This window comes from Bombina bombina, chromosome 2, assembly GCF_027579735.1.
Source record: "Bombina bombina isolate aBomBom1 chromosome 2, aBomBom1.pri, whole genome shotgun sequence".
Taxonomy (NCBI): Eukaryota; Metazoa; Chordata; class Amphibia; order Anura; family Bombinatoridae; genus Bombina; species Bombina bombina.
In genome coordinates, this window is record NC_069500.1 from 999,548,930 (window position 1) to 999,565,052 (window position 16,123).

The 16,123-nt window shown below is 36.5% G+C and overlaps 1 protein-coding gene across 1 annotated transcript in view; it reads right to left on the reverse strand.

Moving 5' to 3' along the window:
• Window positions 1-16,123, reverse strand: part of LRIT3 (leucine rich repeat, Ig-like and transmembrane domains 3) — a 74,923-nt gene that overhangs the window by 14,972 nt on the left and 43,828 nt on the right. Inside the window, exon 3 of the mRNA XM_053700806.1 lies at window positions 6,760-7,065. Coding sequence (XP_053556781.1) covers window positions 6,760-7,065 — 306 coding nt within the window. The remainder of the gene's footprint in view (window positions 1-6,759; window positions 7,066-16,123) is intronic.

The following is a 16,123-nucleotide window of genomic DNA, read 5'->3' on the forward strand; positions in this document are numbered from 1 at the left end:
TTTCTTTAGCTAGAAGATTTTCTGAATGATCAGCCCTATCTTGTGATCCTCCATTTCTGACTTTTCACATAGATAAAGTGGTCTTTTGGACAAAATATGATTTTCTTCCGAAGGTGGTAACTTCAGAAAATATTAGTCAGGAAATAGTTGTTCCTTCTTTGTGTCCAAAGCCTTCTAATACAAAGGAAAGATTACTTCACAACCTAGGTGTTGTCAGAGCTTTAAAATTCTATATTCAGACTACTAAGGACTTTACTCTGGTCAGAAAGCTACGGCAGCGCCCCTGGCATCCTGGCTTAAGCAAATTATTCGTAAGACTAACTTGTTTGCTGTTAAACAGCCACCAAAAAGAATACCTGCACATTCTACAGGATCATTATCTACTTCTGGGGCTTTCAAGGATGATGCCTCCTTGGAAAAGATTTCCAAGGCGGCAACTTGGTTTTCCCTTCACAATTTTTTGAAATTTTATAATTTTTACATTAATGCTTCTTCTGATGCAGCTATTGGCAGGAAAGTCTTTCGGGCCACAGTGTCCAACAAATAGGAACTGCCTACTTTTTGTCCAACCGGTCCTTAACATGGACTCGCAGCTTGGACTCCAAGCTTGAATATATTGTGTCCCACGTGTTATGATGCTATGGACTCTCATCGGCTAAGAAAGAAAACAGAATTTATACTTACCAATAAATTTATTTCCTTTGGGCTGATGAGAGTCCATAGCCCCCACCCTATTTTTATATATGGGCGACAGTTCTCATTTGCACCTCATTACCCTGATTTCTGTCTTTCCTGCCTTTTTTTGGTCTCTCTCCTCTGCTCAGTGGGAGGAACTAAAGCTCTGTGAGGGTTCTTGACCTCCTTCTGATTGTCTGGAATATATCATAAGCGATGGACTGTAATCAGCCCGAAGGAAATAAATTTATCATTAAGTATACATTATGGGAGGTTTTAATGGGCAAAATAGCTGAAATAACTTTTGGGCAAGACCCTATCAAATGCCCTTTTTAGGGCAATTTTTAGAGTAGGCATTTTAGATAGGCTTTTTTGGGGAGTGGGGGTTACTTTTATTGTAGACTAAGGTTGTTGATATTTTTAGAAAAAGAGCTAAATCGCTTTTGGGCAAATCCCTACAAAAAGTCCTTCTAAGGGCTATTGCTACAGTAACAGTTAGTGTTATCATAGGGTTTTAATTTTGAGGTGCTTTTTTAAAAGGAATATTAGCTATAGGATAGGCATAACGGGGGGTTTATTTTTGGTAGTGCTTTTTTTTGTAATGTGTTTTTTTATTTTTTGTAATGATAGTGTTTGTTATTTTGTGTAACTAATGGGGTTTTAGGTTAGGGGTCTTGGGATGTTAGCTGTTATGTAGTTAAGTAGTGTAAGCCTAGTTTGCGTTGGAAGGTTGTGGAGGTTTAGGAGTTAATAGGTTGGGGGGGGTTTGCAGTGCGGGTTGTGGTGGTGTTGGGGTTTAATAGGTTAGGGTGTGTTTGCATTGGGGATTTGTGGCTGTATAGGGGTTAATAGGTTAGGAAGTTTATTGCGGTGGGCTATTGGCGTGAATATCGGTTAAGTAGTGTAGGGTTAGTTTGCAGTGGTAGGTTATGTCGGTTTAGTGGTGCCTTGGTATATTTATTAAGCTTGGTGCTATATATTTAAAAAGGATCCTTTACTTTACATCGCCAAAGTCGGTCCCATTGCGATGTATAGTTAACCAGCCTCTTAGTGATGCTGCCTTTAAACAGTAATATCTGCACTTGAATATTTAGTCAGCATTCTTGACATTTAATTAGATTCCTTTTGAATAGATTGCCTCCTCACAGCACTTTCAATCATCGGGGCCTTAGTTACAGTCTGCTGTGGGAATCTTCAATACGTAACCTGCTATAGCCTCATCTGCTGCTTAAGAGCCTAATTTGCCAGCTGACTCCAGTAAACAGCAATTCCAGAGCCAATTCTACCACTACCAGAAATGTGTGGTAGGGATAGACAGCAGTTCTGTGCTTTCATTACAGCCTGTGAAATATTGTTTTCAGTGAAGCCTGGGATTTATTCTACAAACTATGTTAAAGTGCATTTTTGACAGTAAGAGCTGGTACATCAGAAAGTGTGCATATAAAAATTTGATAATAGAAGTAAATTTGTAAGTCTTATAAAACTAAATGCTCTATCTGAATCATTAATCTCCATTTCTGATCCGACATAATTTCAGTGGTTGCTTAAATTAACTGTCAAGGGAGGACTCACATGCAATAAGTGTCTCTCACCCTGTTATGAATAGAGAAGGAAAGCTGTTCTCTTTCATCTTCATATTCAAGGAGTGAACAATTGGAAAGCAGACTCCTTTAATCTGTTCAGTCAGGAGAATGGGTTCCTCATCAAGACATATTCACCAGGTTATTCTAAACTGGGTTCTTCCATGTATAGATCTATTTGTGTACAAGTTGAATCACAACTTCAAGCATATTGTGCCAGATATAGAGACTTCATTGTTCTATGATAGATGCCTCAGTTTGCCCCTGAATATTTCATTTAGCGTTCCTATTTTCCCAATTTGTTCTTCTTTCAACATTCAATGCAAGAATCAAACAGGATTCAGCTTCAGTAATTCTCATAGCTCTGGCATGGGCCTGCAGAAATTGGTATGCAGATTTAATTCAGATGCCTTATCTTCCTACTTGGACCATACCCCTAAGGAAGAATGTTCTGTCTCAAAGACCTCTGTTTCACCTGGATCTTAACTTGCTGAATTTGATGATATGAAGGTTAAATGTTTAGACCTCAAGATCAGGAGTTTTTCAGACTCAGATTTCTATAATTTATCTTAACATCTGGAAAGCTTACTTTCTGTGGTGTTCTTCTTGAGGTTTTTTCTTGGAAATACTTTAGATTTGGGGCTATCGGCCAGTTGTCTAAAAATTCGTCCTGTTGTTAGACCAATTTCTCCTCCTTGGAATTTGAATTTAGTTATCTCTGTTCTGCAAGGTTCTGCTTTTGAACCTATGCTTATTTTAGACCTTAAATGGTTGTGCTGAAAGTTTTTTTTTCTTCTAGGCATTTTAGATAGGCTTTTTTGGGGTTGTGGGGGTTACTTTTATTGTAGACTAAGGTTGTTGTTATTTTTAGAAAAAGAGCTAAATCGCTTTTGGGCAACTCCCTACAAAAAGTCCTTCTAAGGGCTATTGCTACAGTAACTTTTTGTGTTATCATAGGGTTTTAATTTTGGGGTGTTTTTTTAAAGGGAATATTAGCTTTAGGATAGGCATATTGGGGGGTTTATTTTTGGTAGTGCTTTTTTTGTAATGTGTTTTTTTATTTTTTGTAATGATAGTTTTTGTTATTTTGTGTAACTAATGGGGTGTTAGGTTAGTTGTCTTGGGATGTTAGCTGTTAAGTAGTTAAGTAGTGTAAGCCTAGTTTGCGTTGGAAGATTGTGGAGGTTTAGGAGTTAATAGGTTGGGGGGTGTTTGCAGTGGGGGTGTTGGGGTTTAATAGGTTAGGGTGTGTTTGCATTGGGGATTTGTGGCTGTATAGGGGTTAATAAGTTAGGAAGTTTATTGCGGTGGGCTATTGGCGGAATATCGGTTAAGTAGTGTAGGGTTAGTTTGCAGTGGTAGGTTATGTCGGTTTAGTGGTGCCTTGGTATATTTATTAAGCTCGGTGCTATATATTTAAAAAGGATCCTTTACTTTACATCGCCAATGTCGGTCCCATTGCGATGTATAGTTAACCAGCCTCTTAGCGATGCTGCCTTTAAACAGTAATGTCTGCACTTGAATATTTAGTCAGCATTCTTGACATTTAATTAGATTCCTTTTGAATAGATTGCTGCCTCACAGCACTTTCAATCATCGGGTCCTTAGTTACAGTCTGCTGTGAGAGTCTTCACCACGTAACCTGCTATAGCCTCATCTGTTGCTTAAGAGCCTAATTTGCCAGCTGACTCCAGTAAACAGCAATTCCAGAGCCAAATCTACCACTACCAGAAATGTTTGGTAGGGATAGACAGCAGTTCTGTACTTTCATTACAGCCTGTGAAATATTATTTTCCGTGAAGCCTGGGATTTATTCTACAAACTATGTTAAAGTGCATTTTTGACAGTAAGGGCTGGTACATCAGAAAGTGTGCATATAAAAATTTGATAATGGAAGTAAATTGGTAAGTCTTATAAAACTAAATGCTCTATCTGAATCATTAAATTTAAATTTTGACTTTATTGTCCCTTTAATGATATATTCAGAGAAATAATATACACTTTCATTGTTTTCTACTTAGATGATATCCTGGTCTTCTCTCCCTCTCAAGATGTGCATGTTAAGCATGTTTGGTCTGATTAAAAGTCAGTCGTCTGTTTGCCAAGCTGGAAAAGTATACATTTTCAGTTTCTTCTGTAGAATCTTGTCCTGTCATGCAATACTTGAGCTATGATGAAGTATTCTACTTTGTCTCTGGCTGGTCCTTTATTTCCTTTGCCGATTCCTGAAAGTCCTTTAATTATTATTATTTTCATCAGTTATTTGTAGAGCGCCAACAGATTCCACAGCGCTATAAACATAGGCGGAATACAAGGAAACATTTATAGGGATCAGATGGGTAGAGGGCCCTTCCAAAAGTCGCACTGTTGTAGACAGCTCTAAAGAAGGTGATCTACAAATAGCATGGCTCATAGGCTTACATGCTAAGGGGGTTCAAGGGGATAGCAATGGAGGAGAGGAAGCAGTATAAAGAAAGGTTAGTGTAGGTTGTATGCATCCCTGAACAGTAGAGTCTTTAGGAAGCGCTTGAAGTTTTCAAAACTAGGGGAGAGTTTTGTGGAGCGAGGCAGAGAGTTCCACAATATGGGAGCCAGTCTAGAGAAGTCCTGTAAGTGGTAGTGTGAGAAGGTAACAAGAGAGGAGGAGGTCATGAGACAAGGTCTGAGATATAGTGGGGAGCAGTGCAGTTGAGGGCTTTGAATGTCAGAGTGAGAATATTGTGTTTAATCCTGGAGGCAAGAGGAAGCCAGTGAAGGGATTGGCAGAGAGGTGCAGCAGATGAAGAGCGATGTGTAAGGAAGATGAGCCTGGAAGAGGCATTCATTATGGATTGTAAAGGAGCTAGGCGGCAGCTGGGGAGACCAGAGAGGACAGAGTTGCAGTAATCGAGGTGGGAAAGGATGAGAGAGTGGATTTAAATTCTTAGTTGTGTCTTGTGTAAGGAAATGTCTAATTTTAGAGATGTTTTTATGGTGGAAGCGGCAGGATTTAGCCAAGGACTGAATGTGAGGAGTGAAAGAAAGATCTGAGTCAAGTGTGACCCCAAGACATTGGGAATGCGGGATAGGGGTAATGATGGAATTGTTGACAGTTATAGAGAGATTGGGGTGGAGATTTTGATAGAAGGAGGGAAATAAGGAGCTCAGTTTTGGAGAGATTTAGCTTGACGTAGTGAGAGGACATCCAGGAAGAGATGTGAGAAAGACAGTTAGCAAGGAAGGAGATAGGTCTGGTGCAGAGAAGTAGATTTGGGTATCGTCTGCATACAAATGATATTGGAACCCGTGGGACTTTATTAGGGAACCTAATGATGACATGTAGATTGAGAAGAGAAGGGGACCGAGTACAGAGCCTTGCGGTACCCCAACAGAAAGTGGTGACGAGGCAGAGGTGGCCCCAGAGAAGGCTACACTAAAGGTACGGTTTGACAGATAGGAAGAGAACCACAAGAAGGCTGTGCCACAAATGCCAAAAGATTGGAGGGTTTGGAATAAATGAGGGTGGTCAACAGTATCAAAGGCTGAAGACAAATCAAGGAGGATAAGCAGAGAGAAGTGGCCTTTTGATTTTGCTGTAAGTAGGTCGTTGGTAACCTTAACAATTGCTGTCTCTGTGGAATGATGTGGACAAAATCCAGATTGCAGTGGGTGGAGGAGGGAGTTTAATGTAAGGAAATGGGATAGGCGTGCATATACTAGCTTTTCGAGAAGCTTTGAGGCAAGAAGGAGTAGGGAAATAGGGCGGTAGTTGGATGGGGAGGTTGGATCAAGAGAAGGGTTTTTGAGGATAGGTGTGACCAGTGCATGTTTCAGAAATGAGGGAAATATACTGGTGCTGATTGAGAGGTTGAAAATGTGTATGAGTATAGGGGTAAGTCTAGAAGAGAGGAAGGAGAGCAGCTTTTATGGGATAGGGTCAAGAGGACAGGTAGTGAGGTGAAAGCTCAGTATAAGTGCCAAAACTTCTTCCTCAGTAACAGTGGAGAAAGAGCTAAATTTGTGCTATGTGGGTTGTGGTTGATTGCGAGCATTTGAGGCGGTGAGAGAATGGAAGTATGTTGAGAGCTGATTTCGTTTCTGATGGAGTCGATTTTGTTATTGAAGTGGCTGGCAAAGTCTTGCTCCTGTGTGCCAATGGACTTTATTGTAGATCTCTCAACAGGGATTGACCCAATCTATAAACGTATTTCAATGTCATACAAGAGGAATACAATTTATATACATATATATATATATATATATATATATATATATATATACAAACAGTTCCCAGAACACAAACCTGGCCAAAGATATGCTGTGCAACTGGAAAAAAAGCAGGCAATTCAGGATGCTTCACAATAAGCCTTTTAATCAATATAAATGTGAAACAACAAGGGCCTTAACCCATAACCTTTCGGTTCTGCTTTGAACCTTTTTCAAATGTAGCCTTGTTGTTTCACATAGATAAAAATATTTTAAACCATTTTGTCCCTCAGTTGTCTAAAGTTAAAATATCTTGTACCTGTGTAATTGCTAGAAGAGCTGTTTATTCTGCTCCATATTAACTGAGGTGTGGGGTAACCAGAGGCATCACATCGCAGAAGTACGTTGCTTCCCAATGGGGATGTTATTTTGGTAGCTGATGTCATCACAGAGGGTTTAAGACATTGCTCCAATTCAGCCCTTTGAAACAAAATGGCTGCCAGAGACTCAGGTCCATTGCAGATCACCAGGGGATCCAGGAATATCACATGTGGGTCCACTATCTTTGAAAGTTCAATCAACTTTGAAATGCGGCAGTCACAGAACCACGGGTTGTCTTGTAAACCTTCAACACAAATATATTACAAGGGTTAGGACAGGAGGCATGATAACAGTGCTTTATATAAAACTACTCTGCTAAAATTGCAAGGATTTGTATAAAGAGTAATCACAAGTTTGTAAAGTTATAACTAAAACTTGGTTTATTGATCCATTAATATGCCCCATATCAGAATTTTGTCCTATATTCTCATGTTTATTTATAAGACTATGCTCATTATTAAAGAGATGTTCTGGGCAAAATTTAAGTGCACATAGATGAATTACATCTTTGAATAGAAAAATATTTGCTATATACATGTATTGGCATAATTGCTTCTAGTAAAAGTTATCACTGTTTTAGTGTTAACATTTTTCTCTGCAAGTGCATGTGAAGCATAGCTAGATATTCTCAGTGCACCAGCATTTTAAATACTGCAGCTGCTCAGAGCGCCAGTGTGGCTTGTTTCATGTCAGCAATTAACAAATTGAGTCACTACCTGATGATACAAGCACCTTAGCTTCTCTGAGCGAGTGCTGTGTTTAAAATGCTGGTACACGGTGCATTATTAAAAAATATATGAAACCCATATTATTTTTTTTCTGTGATTCAGAAAGAGCTTGGAATTTTAAGCAACTTTCTAATTTAATCCTATTATCAATTTTTTCTTCGTTCTCTTGTTATCTTTATTTTAAATGCAGGAATGTAAGCTTAGAAGCAGGCCTATTTTTGGTTCAGAACATGGTTAGCGCTTGCTGATTGGTAGTTACAATTAGCCACCAATCAGCAAGCGCTACCTAGGGTTCTAACCAAAAATGGGCCGGCTCCTAAGCTTACATTCCTGCTTTTTCAGAGAGTGGAGTGTTTTTTTCAGCTTTTTTTGATCTATGGACTTCTATGGGGGCTTTAAAGGGACTTTAAAGGGACACTGTACCCAAATTTTTTCTTTTGTGATTCAGATAGAGCATGACATTTTAAGCAACTTTCTAATTTACTCCTATTATCAAATGTTCTTTATTCTCTTGGTATCTTTATTTGAAATGTAAGGTTAAATGCCGGCCCATTTTTGGTGAACAACCTAGGTTGTTCTTGCTGATTGGTGGATAAATTCATCCACCAATCAAAAACTGCTGTCCAGAGTTCTGAACCAGGAAAAAAGCTTAGATGCCTTCTTTTTCATATAAAGATAGCAAGAGCAAGAAGAAACATTGCTAATAGGAGTAAATTAGACAGTTGCTTTAGATTGCATGCTCTATCTGAATCACAAAAGAATTTTTTTGGGTTCAGTGTCCCTTTAAGCGTGATTTGATTAACCGCTGGAGAAAAAAACAGTTTCATTTCAACTTGTAATAGCAGCGCAGTCCGACTAGCGCAAAAATGAAAATCCAAGCAGAGTTTTCTCTATAGTGAAAATGTAAAATACTGATCCACTTGTAATCTAGCCCTAAATGTTTATAGCCTAATTAGCACAATATTAATCCATAAGGTAATCATACATACCCAAGGGTTAGAAACAACAGTGAAATTGTAAACATTTGTTCTGCTTGCACACCTTTGTCCGCAAAGACATCTTCCTGCCTGCAAGAATCAAGAAAGTAATCCCTGTCTGGTGATTTCTGGATAATATCCCAGATACTAAAGTGTAAAGTTCTGCCCAGTTTATGCAGCCCTGGACTGAGCATAGGGCATACAGGGCAATATCACATAAAATTAATACAGCAGCTATATAAGGAACAGTAGATGTCGTTTTAGACAGGGGACTATTTCCCCTACTATTGCAGTCACAAATCCAACAATACAGCACCTTTATCTTAAAACCAAGCATTTATTCAATCATAGGTAAATAAAAAAACAGCAATAGCCTTGTGGGCTGAGAGTTAAGGTTGCCACCAAGGCGATATTTTACCAACATGGGCCCAAATTACAAGTGGAGCGCTAATGATAGAGCAGTGTGTGATAACAATATCGCTGGAACACACTAAACTTAACGCGCAAATTGAAAAAAAAAGTCCTTGAAATTGAAAAAGTCCTTGGTAAAAAAGATAATATTTCTTGAAGAATTAGCATGGCCTGAAGTTAAAGGGACAGTATATACCATTTTCATATAACTGCGTGTAATAGACACTACTATAAAGAATAATATGAACAGATACTGATCTAAAAATTCAGTATTAAACCATTTAAAAAGTTACTTAGAAGCTCCCAGTTTAGCTCTGTTAAAAAGGTAGCTGGAACACCTGCTGCAAGTGGGAAATATCAGACACTCCCCCTTCCTTTGCATATGAAAAGACCCTTTACACAAACAGGAGGAAGCTGGAGTAGGTATACGTCTGTATTTTCCTAAAACTTTGTCTGAAAATCAGAGCAATGTTATTTAAAAATAAGCAAAACTATACATTTTAAAAAAAACTGTATAGGCTATATATATGGATAATTTACAAAACATTTATGCAAAGAAAAATCTAGTGTATAATGTCACTTTAAGTGTATGGGCTAGAATTTTTTTTTTTTTTTAAAAAACACATGGAAAACATGTTAAAATAAAGTAGACATGTGCACAGCGGAAAAAATTGTTTCAGTTTGTTTCGGACCAATTCAGATTTTTTTCTAATTTTGTTTCGGATCAATTCGAATTCGGATACATTCGAATGTATTCATTTCGGATTCATTCGGATTCAAATAAATGTGGATGTATTCGGATGTATTTGTTTCGGATTCAATTCGTAAATTCGGAAGTTTGGTATGTGTTATGCTGATTTAGATGGTTCCAAGTTACACAAACGGAATTATTTCACTGCTCTATCTCCCTAAATGTAATTTTTATACTGAATTGTGATTAGTCCATGACAATTCAATTGTAACGAATAAATCCAAACTAATTTGGATTTATTTGTTACAAATGCATTTAGATTAGTTTAGTTTCGTTGCTAGAATAATTCGGAAATTCGAATTGATTCGAAGCTCTGAATTTGGCGAATTCGTCCAAATTTCGATTCGGAACGAAACGAAACGCACATGTCTAAAATAAAGTGTATGGTCTATGAATACAGCACATTTGTAAACCGAAACATGTAAGACCGGATCTTTTTTTGTTCACGCATCTATTTTACCAATAAAGAGTGATTATTTTTAAAGCTGGGATCTCCTCATCTTTGTTCTTGTTACAACACTTACAGTATGCGAGTGGAAGAGGAACTTGCTACTTACTTTGAGGCTCTGAAGCTTGGCTGCTGTTTGTTTGTTTGCAGCCGAAGTCGTTAGTAGCCAGAGGAGTGCAGACAGCAGATCTAGAGAGACGGCAAAGCAGCAGCAGTAACCGGAAGGTGGAAGAAGATGGGTGCCTGCGCTGCGTAAGTCCTCTGTAGTGCGTGGAAAAATTATCCAGCCCCAGGTAAGAGCCGTGAAAGGCTGTGGGAGAGAGTGCTAAGAGGCAGCCTGGTTTGGAAAGTAGCGCAAGGCATACCCGGTAAACCATACTGATGGCTGTTAGTGTTAGATGCTGCATAGTGATGTTTTATTTACACTCTGAAGCTGCTGGTCTCCTGGGAACAATTAGAGTCTTGCCGAGCTATAAGGTCCTAGGTACATGGGGATTGTGCATATATAGAGGACGTGTTGTTCTCTGAACTTTCGTGTGTCTAAAATAAAGTATTATACTCATATATAAACATATTTAATAAAAAAATATATGTTTAATATAAAAAAAAAAACATTTTTAAAAAGGTTAAAAATGAATATGGTATATAAAGGTGTTTCACTGGGAAGGGCTCCAAAATGTATATATATATGTTTATGTGCGTGTATATATATATATATATATATATATATATATATATATATATATATATGTGTGTGTATGTATATCTCTAAATATTTGTTTGTGTGTGTATACATGTATGCATATGTAAATAGTAAATACAGTATTTGCAAACATTGTTGATACGTCTCAGGAGTGTCCTCCAGTAATGTTGGTGTATTTATCAGCAGCAGTTGCCACCAATGTTTTACGCCTTGTAATTATGAATATTAATAATTAATAGCAGTATAAAATTATTGTCAGCGATATCTACAATTAATAAAGTAGAATTTTGTCAATACATTCCAGTAAGACAGAGCTTTCCAAACTTTTTATGTTGGTGATACACTTTTTAGACCTACAACATTTTGCGACACAGTAATTTAGTTGTACTAGCAAAAAGGAGATTAAACTAACTTGTTTTAAGAGATACGGACACATACAAGAATTATATAATAACAAAATGTATTTACAAGTAACAGTATGTATGTGCAAGAATTAAAAAAAAGTTTAATAACACCAATAGCTAATTGATATTTTAATGGGATGTATGAGGTTGATGGGATGAACACAATTTCTGAATATTTGGTGGAATATTAAATAAAGACACTCGCATTTCATCTTCAAGCATTTCTTAAGCTTCCACTTAGTATCCATATATCAAGAGCAGGAGCAGCTATGCACCACTGGGAGCCAGTTGCAAAAAAACCCCACTGACTTCAGTTCAGGATTTAAGCTGCCGCCCTCAGAGCTCAGTGAGTCCGATTGACTACTGCCCGCGCTGCAAACACACTGGTCTCCCACTCACTGACTACACATGCAGTCACGAGTTAATTAAGGAGACTACACGTGCAGTCAGGAGATAAATGTGCCGCCAATGGGAATAGTTTCAGTTCCCACTGAGCTGCGCCAATAGGTTAAGATGATCTGTGTCCCCCTAGGTATCAATCACGAGTCAACCATGTGATATGCATAGCAGGCAGGCGGAAAGTCAGAAACCAAAAAAAAAAATTAAAAAAAATTTGTGCTGAAGCAGGGACACACCTACACACTGCTGCCGACACACTAGTGTGTCCCGACACACAGTTTGGAAAGCACTGCAGTAAGATGTTAAATCTCTGTAGTGTAACCCAAAATATCCCTATTGACAACAATATTATTATTAAAAATTCATATTTAATCGCTATATAAAATATTCCTAAATTCTGGTCCGTTAATCTTTATATGCACCTTGATTATATTTATGTACTTATTGAATATCACCTATGACCAGTTATATCTATCAATTTATCAATACAATATTAAAATATAAAGCAGGCTATAGAGATATTTAGATTAATTACTATTCAATAGATATTGTCTATTATCCCATGTATGGACACAAATTTCTATAAATTAACCTTAACTCAAAATGAATTACTTAACAAATATCCCACATGAATTTTACAAGAACAACTTTTATTTAACCACCAACACTTACTTCAATACCAAAATATGGACTACTAACTTAACAATGCTTAGTTAAAGGGCCATGATACCCAAATGTTGAAACACTTGAAAGTGATGCAGCATAGCTGTAAAAAGCTGAATAGAAAATATCACATGAGCATCTCTATGTAAAAAAGAAAGATATTTGTCCTCAAAAGTTCTTCAGTAGCCACATCCCATTGTAAAGGACTTCTAAGCAGCAAATCAGTATGCCTATCCCGGTACATCTAAGGGGGTGAGCTTTCGTGCATACTCCTATTATTTCCCTACTTAGTTTAAGGAAGTTTACTATGAAATCTCATGAGAGTTAAGTGAAATCTCATGAGATCACAGTAAAAGAGTTCATGACCTCAGCACTTTTGAAGCTGATTGGCTGCTGTTCATTTTTTTTATTTTATTTTTTACTTGCAGCTGGGCAGCAGCTGAGTATAACTTTTTACACAGAACTTACTCTGCTGAGCAGGAGGAAATTGTGAGGTAAAATATCTTCCTTTTTTACATAGAGATGCTCAGGTGATATTTTCCTGTCAGCTTTTTACAGTTATACTGCATCAGTTTCAAGTGATTTAGCATATGAGTATTATGTCCCTTTAACAATATAACCAAATATTTCAACAGAAATCATACCAAATCTCAATAAATCTAATAGAACTTCCATAAAAATATAATAAAACTATTTGGCCCAAAATAGTCTTCTAATAAAAATAATAAACCAGAGTTTGTTATACAATTATCAATTCAACACAATAGCCAATTTATGTGCAATTCTTAAGAGAGTTCACAGTAAATAAAAATGAATTTATCAATATGGAATTCAAAACCTTTCCTCTCAACAGTAAATTGCTTGATGCTAGATATGATTATTTATAGACTACACAGAATGCTAAAATGTAAATTATAACTATAAATTACACTTACAAATTAGTTACAATTCAACTATAGCTATAGAATACGTTTGATTTAAAACATTAAAAATATAAAACAACCACTAATACATTACCAGTAACCAATATGATAATTCAGCTTTTTCAATCAGAGTTTTCCAAAGTCATACGTGAAGGTATTTTTGCAAACAGGGTATCACAAACACATAGTTATTCCAAACCAGGCTCCAAACCAAAGTGTGTTTTTGTGTGTCTCTTCCCTTCTTTGCATAGTCTTTTTGTCTGTGACATTTCTAAATCACCCAGTGGAAAATTCTCTGGGTACGCCCTTAGCTTCTCATTGGCTACTGGGAATTGCCACTTTGTAATTTAATTCTCCCTAATTGAATATTTTTGGCCGCAATACTTCATATCAGACACCGGGGGCAACAGGCAACTGAAATGTAGCTTTGTTTGGAAAATACTACAGAGAAATATATTTTCTTATATATTTTTAAAGTGTTCATTAATACACTTATATTTTCTAGCTTTATAAATTGTTTGGCCAATTTGATATGGTATTATTTAATTTAACTGAGCATGTGTATTTCAATACCAGACATGGGTGTATTCGGATATCTCTCAAATATAAATATATGTATAATACACGTAATAATGAATATACCTATGTGATTATGCTTCCATACAATTCTACTGATAATATTTTAAGAGATGTACTTAAAAAAATCATATTTCTATTAGGGTACTTAAAAGGATTTTAATTTAATACTTTTAGTATGATATTTATATTTTAGTTCATATATTGATATAATGTCGCCACCTTTTCCAGTTATCATCTTATATCATATACATACCCTGTGAGTCGCAGTCTGATGTGATTCTGTAGTAATTAATATCATTATAGATATACTGTATATATATATATTTGATTTTACACCATCTAATAGGAATACATTGCCTATCTGTGGATATCCCTTTAATATTGAGTGCATAAAGCTATATGATACAACTCATAGCACAAACTACACAGGCATTGTCCATTTCAGAATATAGACCCTTTTATACATTCTAAATAACATTTGTCAATCAGATGTCTGAAAAACAATGACAAATATTGTTGAGCATATATTTTAAATAGGGCAATACAGCTGTTTATTTAATATATTATATAAACATTAGAAACATTTCCCTCATCCATAGATATATATTATTTATACAATCTGAGTATAAATGAAATATTTGAAAATCAGACACAAGTAATTAAGTTTTAAAGTTTCAATCTTATATGCTTTTTACACAGGTTAAGATATTTATTTTCCATATTCAATAGAGATGCATTGTCTGGATTTTATATGTTTGAACTTAGCATGGGGTAATAAACTCTTACATGTAATGTGGTTACCTTTCCTGTAAGCCTGTTTCTTGGTTCAGACTCTTGGGCTCCCTCCCCCAGGGGTTCAGGTGATCTAATATGAAATCTGATTACACATTTCCAGGCAGTGATCAAAAGGTCCTTTGAAGTTATCTCATTTAATTTGACAACTGTCTTCTGTTTGATTGTGTTTTTAGATAATCTATGTATATTCAACTGGCAACTGGTTTGGGTTAAATTTTTAATTTTTTAATTTACTGCAACTTATATTAGCCAGATTTTTACATACAAATTAATTATTTCTCTACATCATATATGTATGTAAATATATATATTACATAATGTCAATAACTTATTCCCTGACATAAATCCCCCTTTCCATTTTAAGATATGTGGGGCACATGTATTGGAATGGACTGAAATCCAGTGGTAATTGGTGAGGGTATTTACAGTACACGTGTCATATACATTCTTACTAGAAGAGAGTTGGTTAATTTTGAATCCTCATATTTATGCTCTTTTAGCTAGATCTTAGTCATATTTTAGACATTTCATTCTCCCTGTATGATTTTAAGTTGGGACCTAGGATGTAACGCTTACAGCTGATTAATATGGACCCATATATCCATAAAAGTATACTTTTTAATGATCCCTATTTTATAGGCAACTGGAGATATTTTGTAAGTAATGACAAAAAGAACCTTTTAATGATGGAAGAAATTTCTTCTCCTTTAACTGATCCATTCCAAAGTTATAAAGATAAACTTTATCATTGACTTCCTAGTCCCTTTTGGAAGTCTTGACGTCATAATAAGTTTTAGCAGCAGTTGTGGCCTTCTCTATGTTCCTTTGAGCAAATGCAAAAGCATATTGCAGATGCTTCCTTAAGTTTTCCACATATTGATGTACAATAGCAGCATTTATTAAGTTCTGGTCTGATGTACGGTAGAGTAAATGTTGAGGTAGAACCATTCATCAGTTCAAAAGGTGATATATTAGTAGCACTACTTGGTGTTGCTCTTAATGCCATTAGGACTAGAGGTAATTTTACATCCCAGTCCTTACCTGTTTCACTCACAAACTTTTTGAGTATTTTCACAATGGACTGGTTGTAACGCTCTACACCACCACTAGAAGCAGCTCTATATGCTATATGGAGCTATCTTTTAACCCCTAGTATCTTCCACATTTTTGTCATCACTTTAATAGTGAAGTGGGTCCCCTAATCGGATTTGATTCCCTGAGGTAAGCCAAATCTGGAAAACACATGGTTAATGAGCAATGCTATGCTAGTTCCAGCACTATTATTAGGTGCACTGATGCACTCTACCCATTTGGTGAACAGGCATGTTACTGTCAACATGTATCTGTTACCTCTTGATGACCTAGTTACTGGACCAATAAAATCAATTTGTATATCTGACCATGGCATTACCATCCCCCTTTTCTGCAATGGCACTCTATGTGTTGGCGCAGTGGGTTGGAACTGTGGACAGATTAAACAACCTTGACAGTAGGTTTGAACATCCTTCAACATATGCAGCC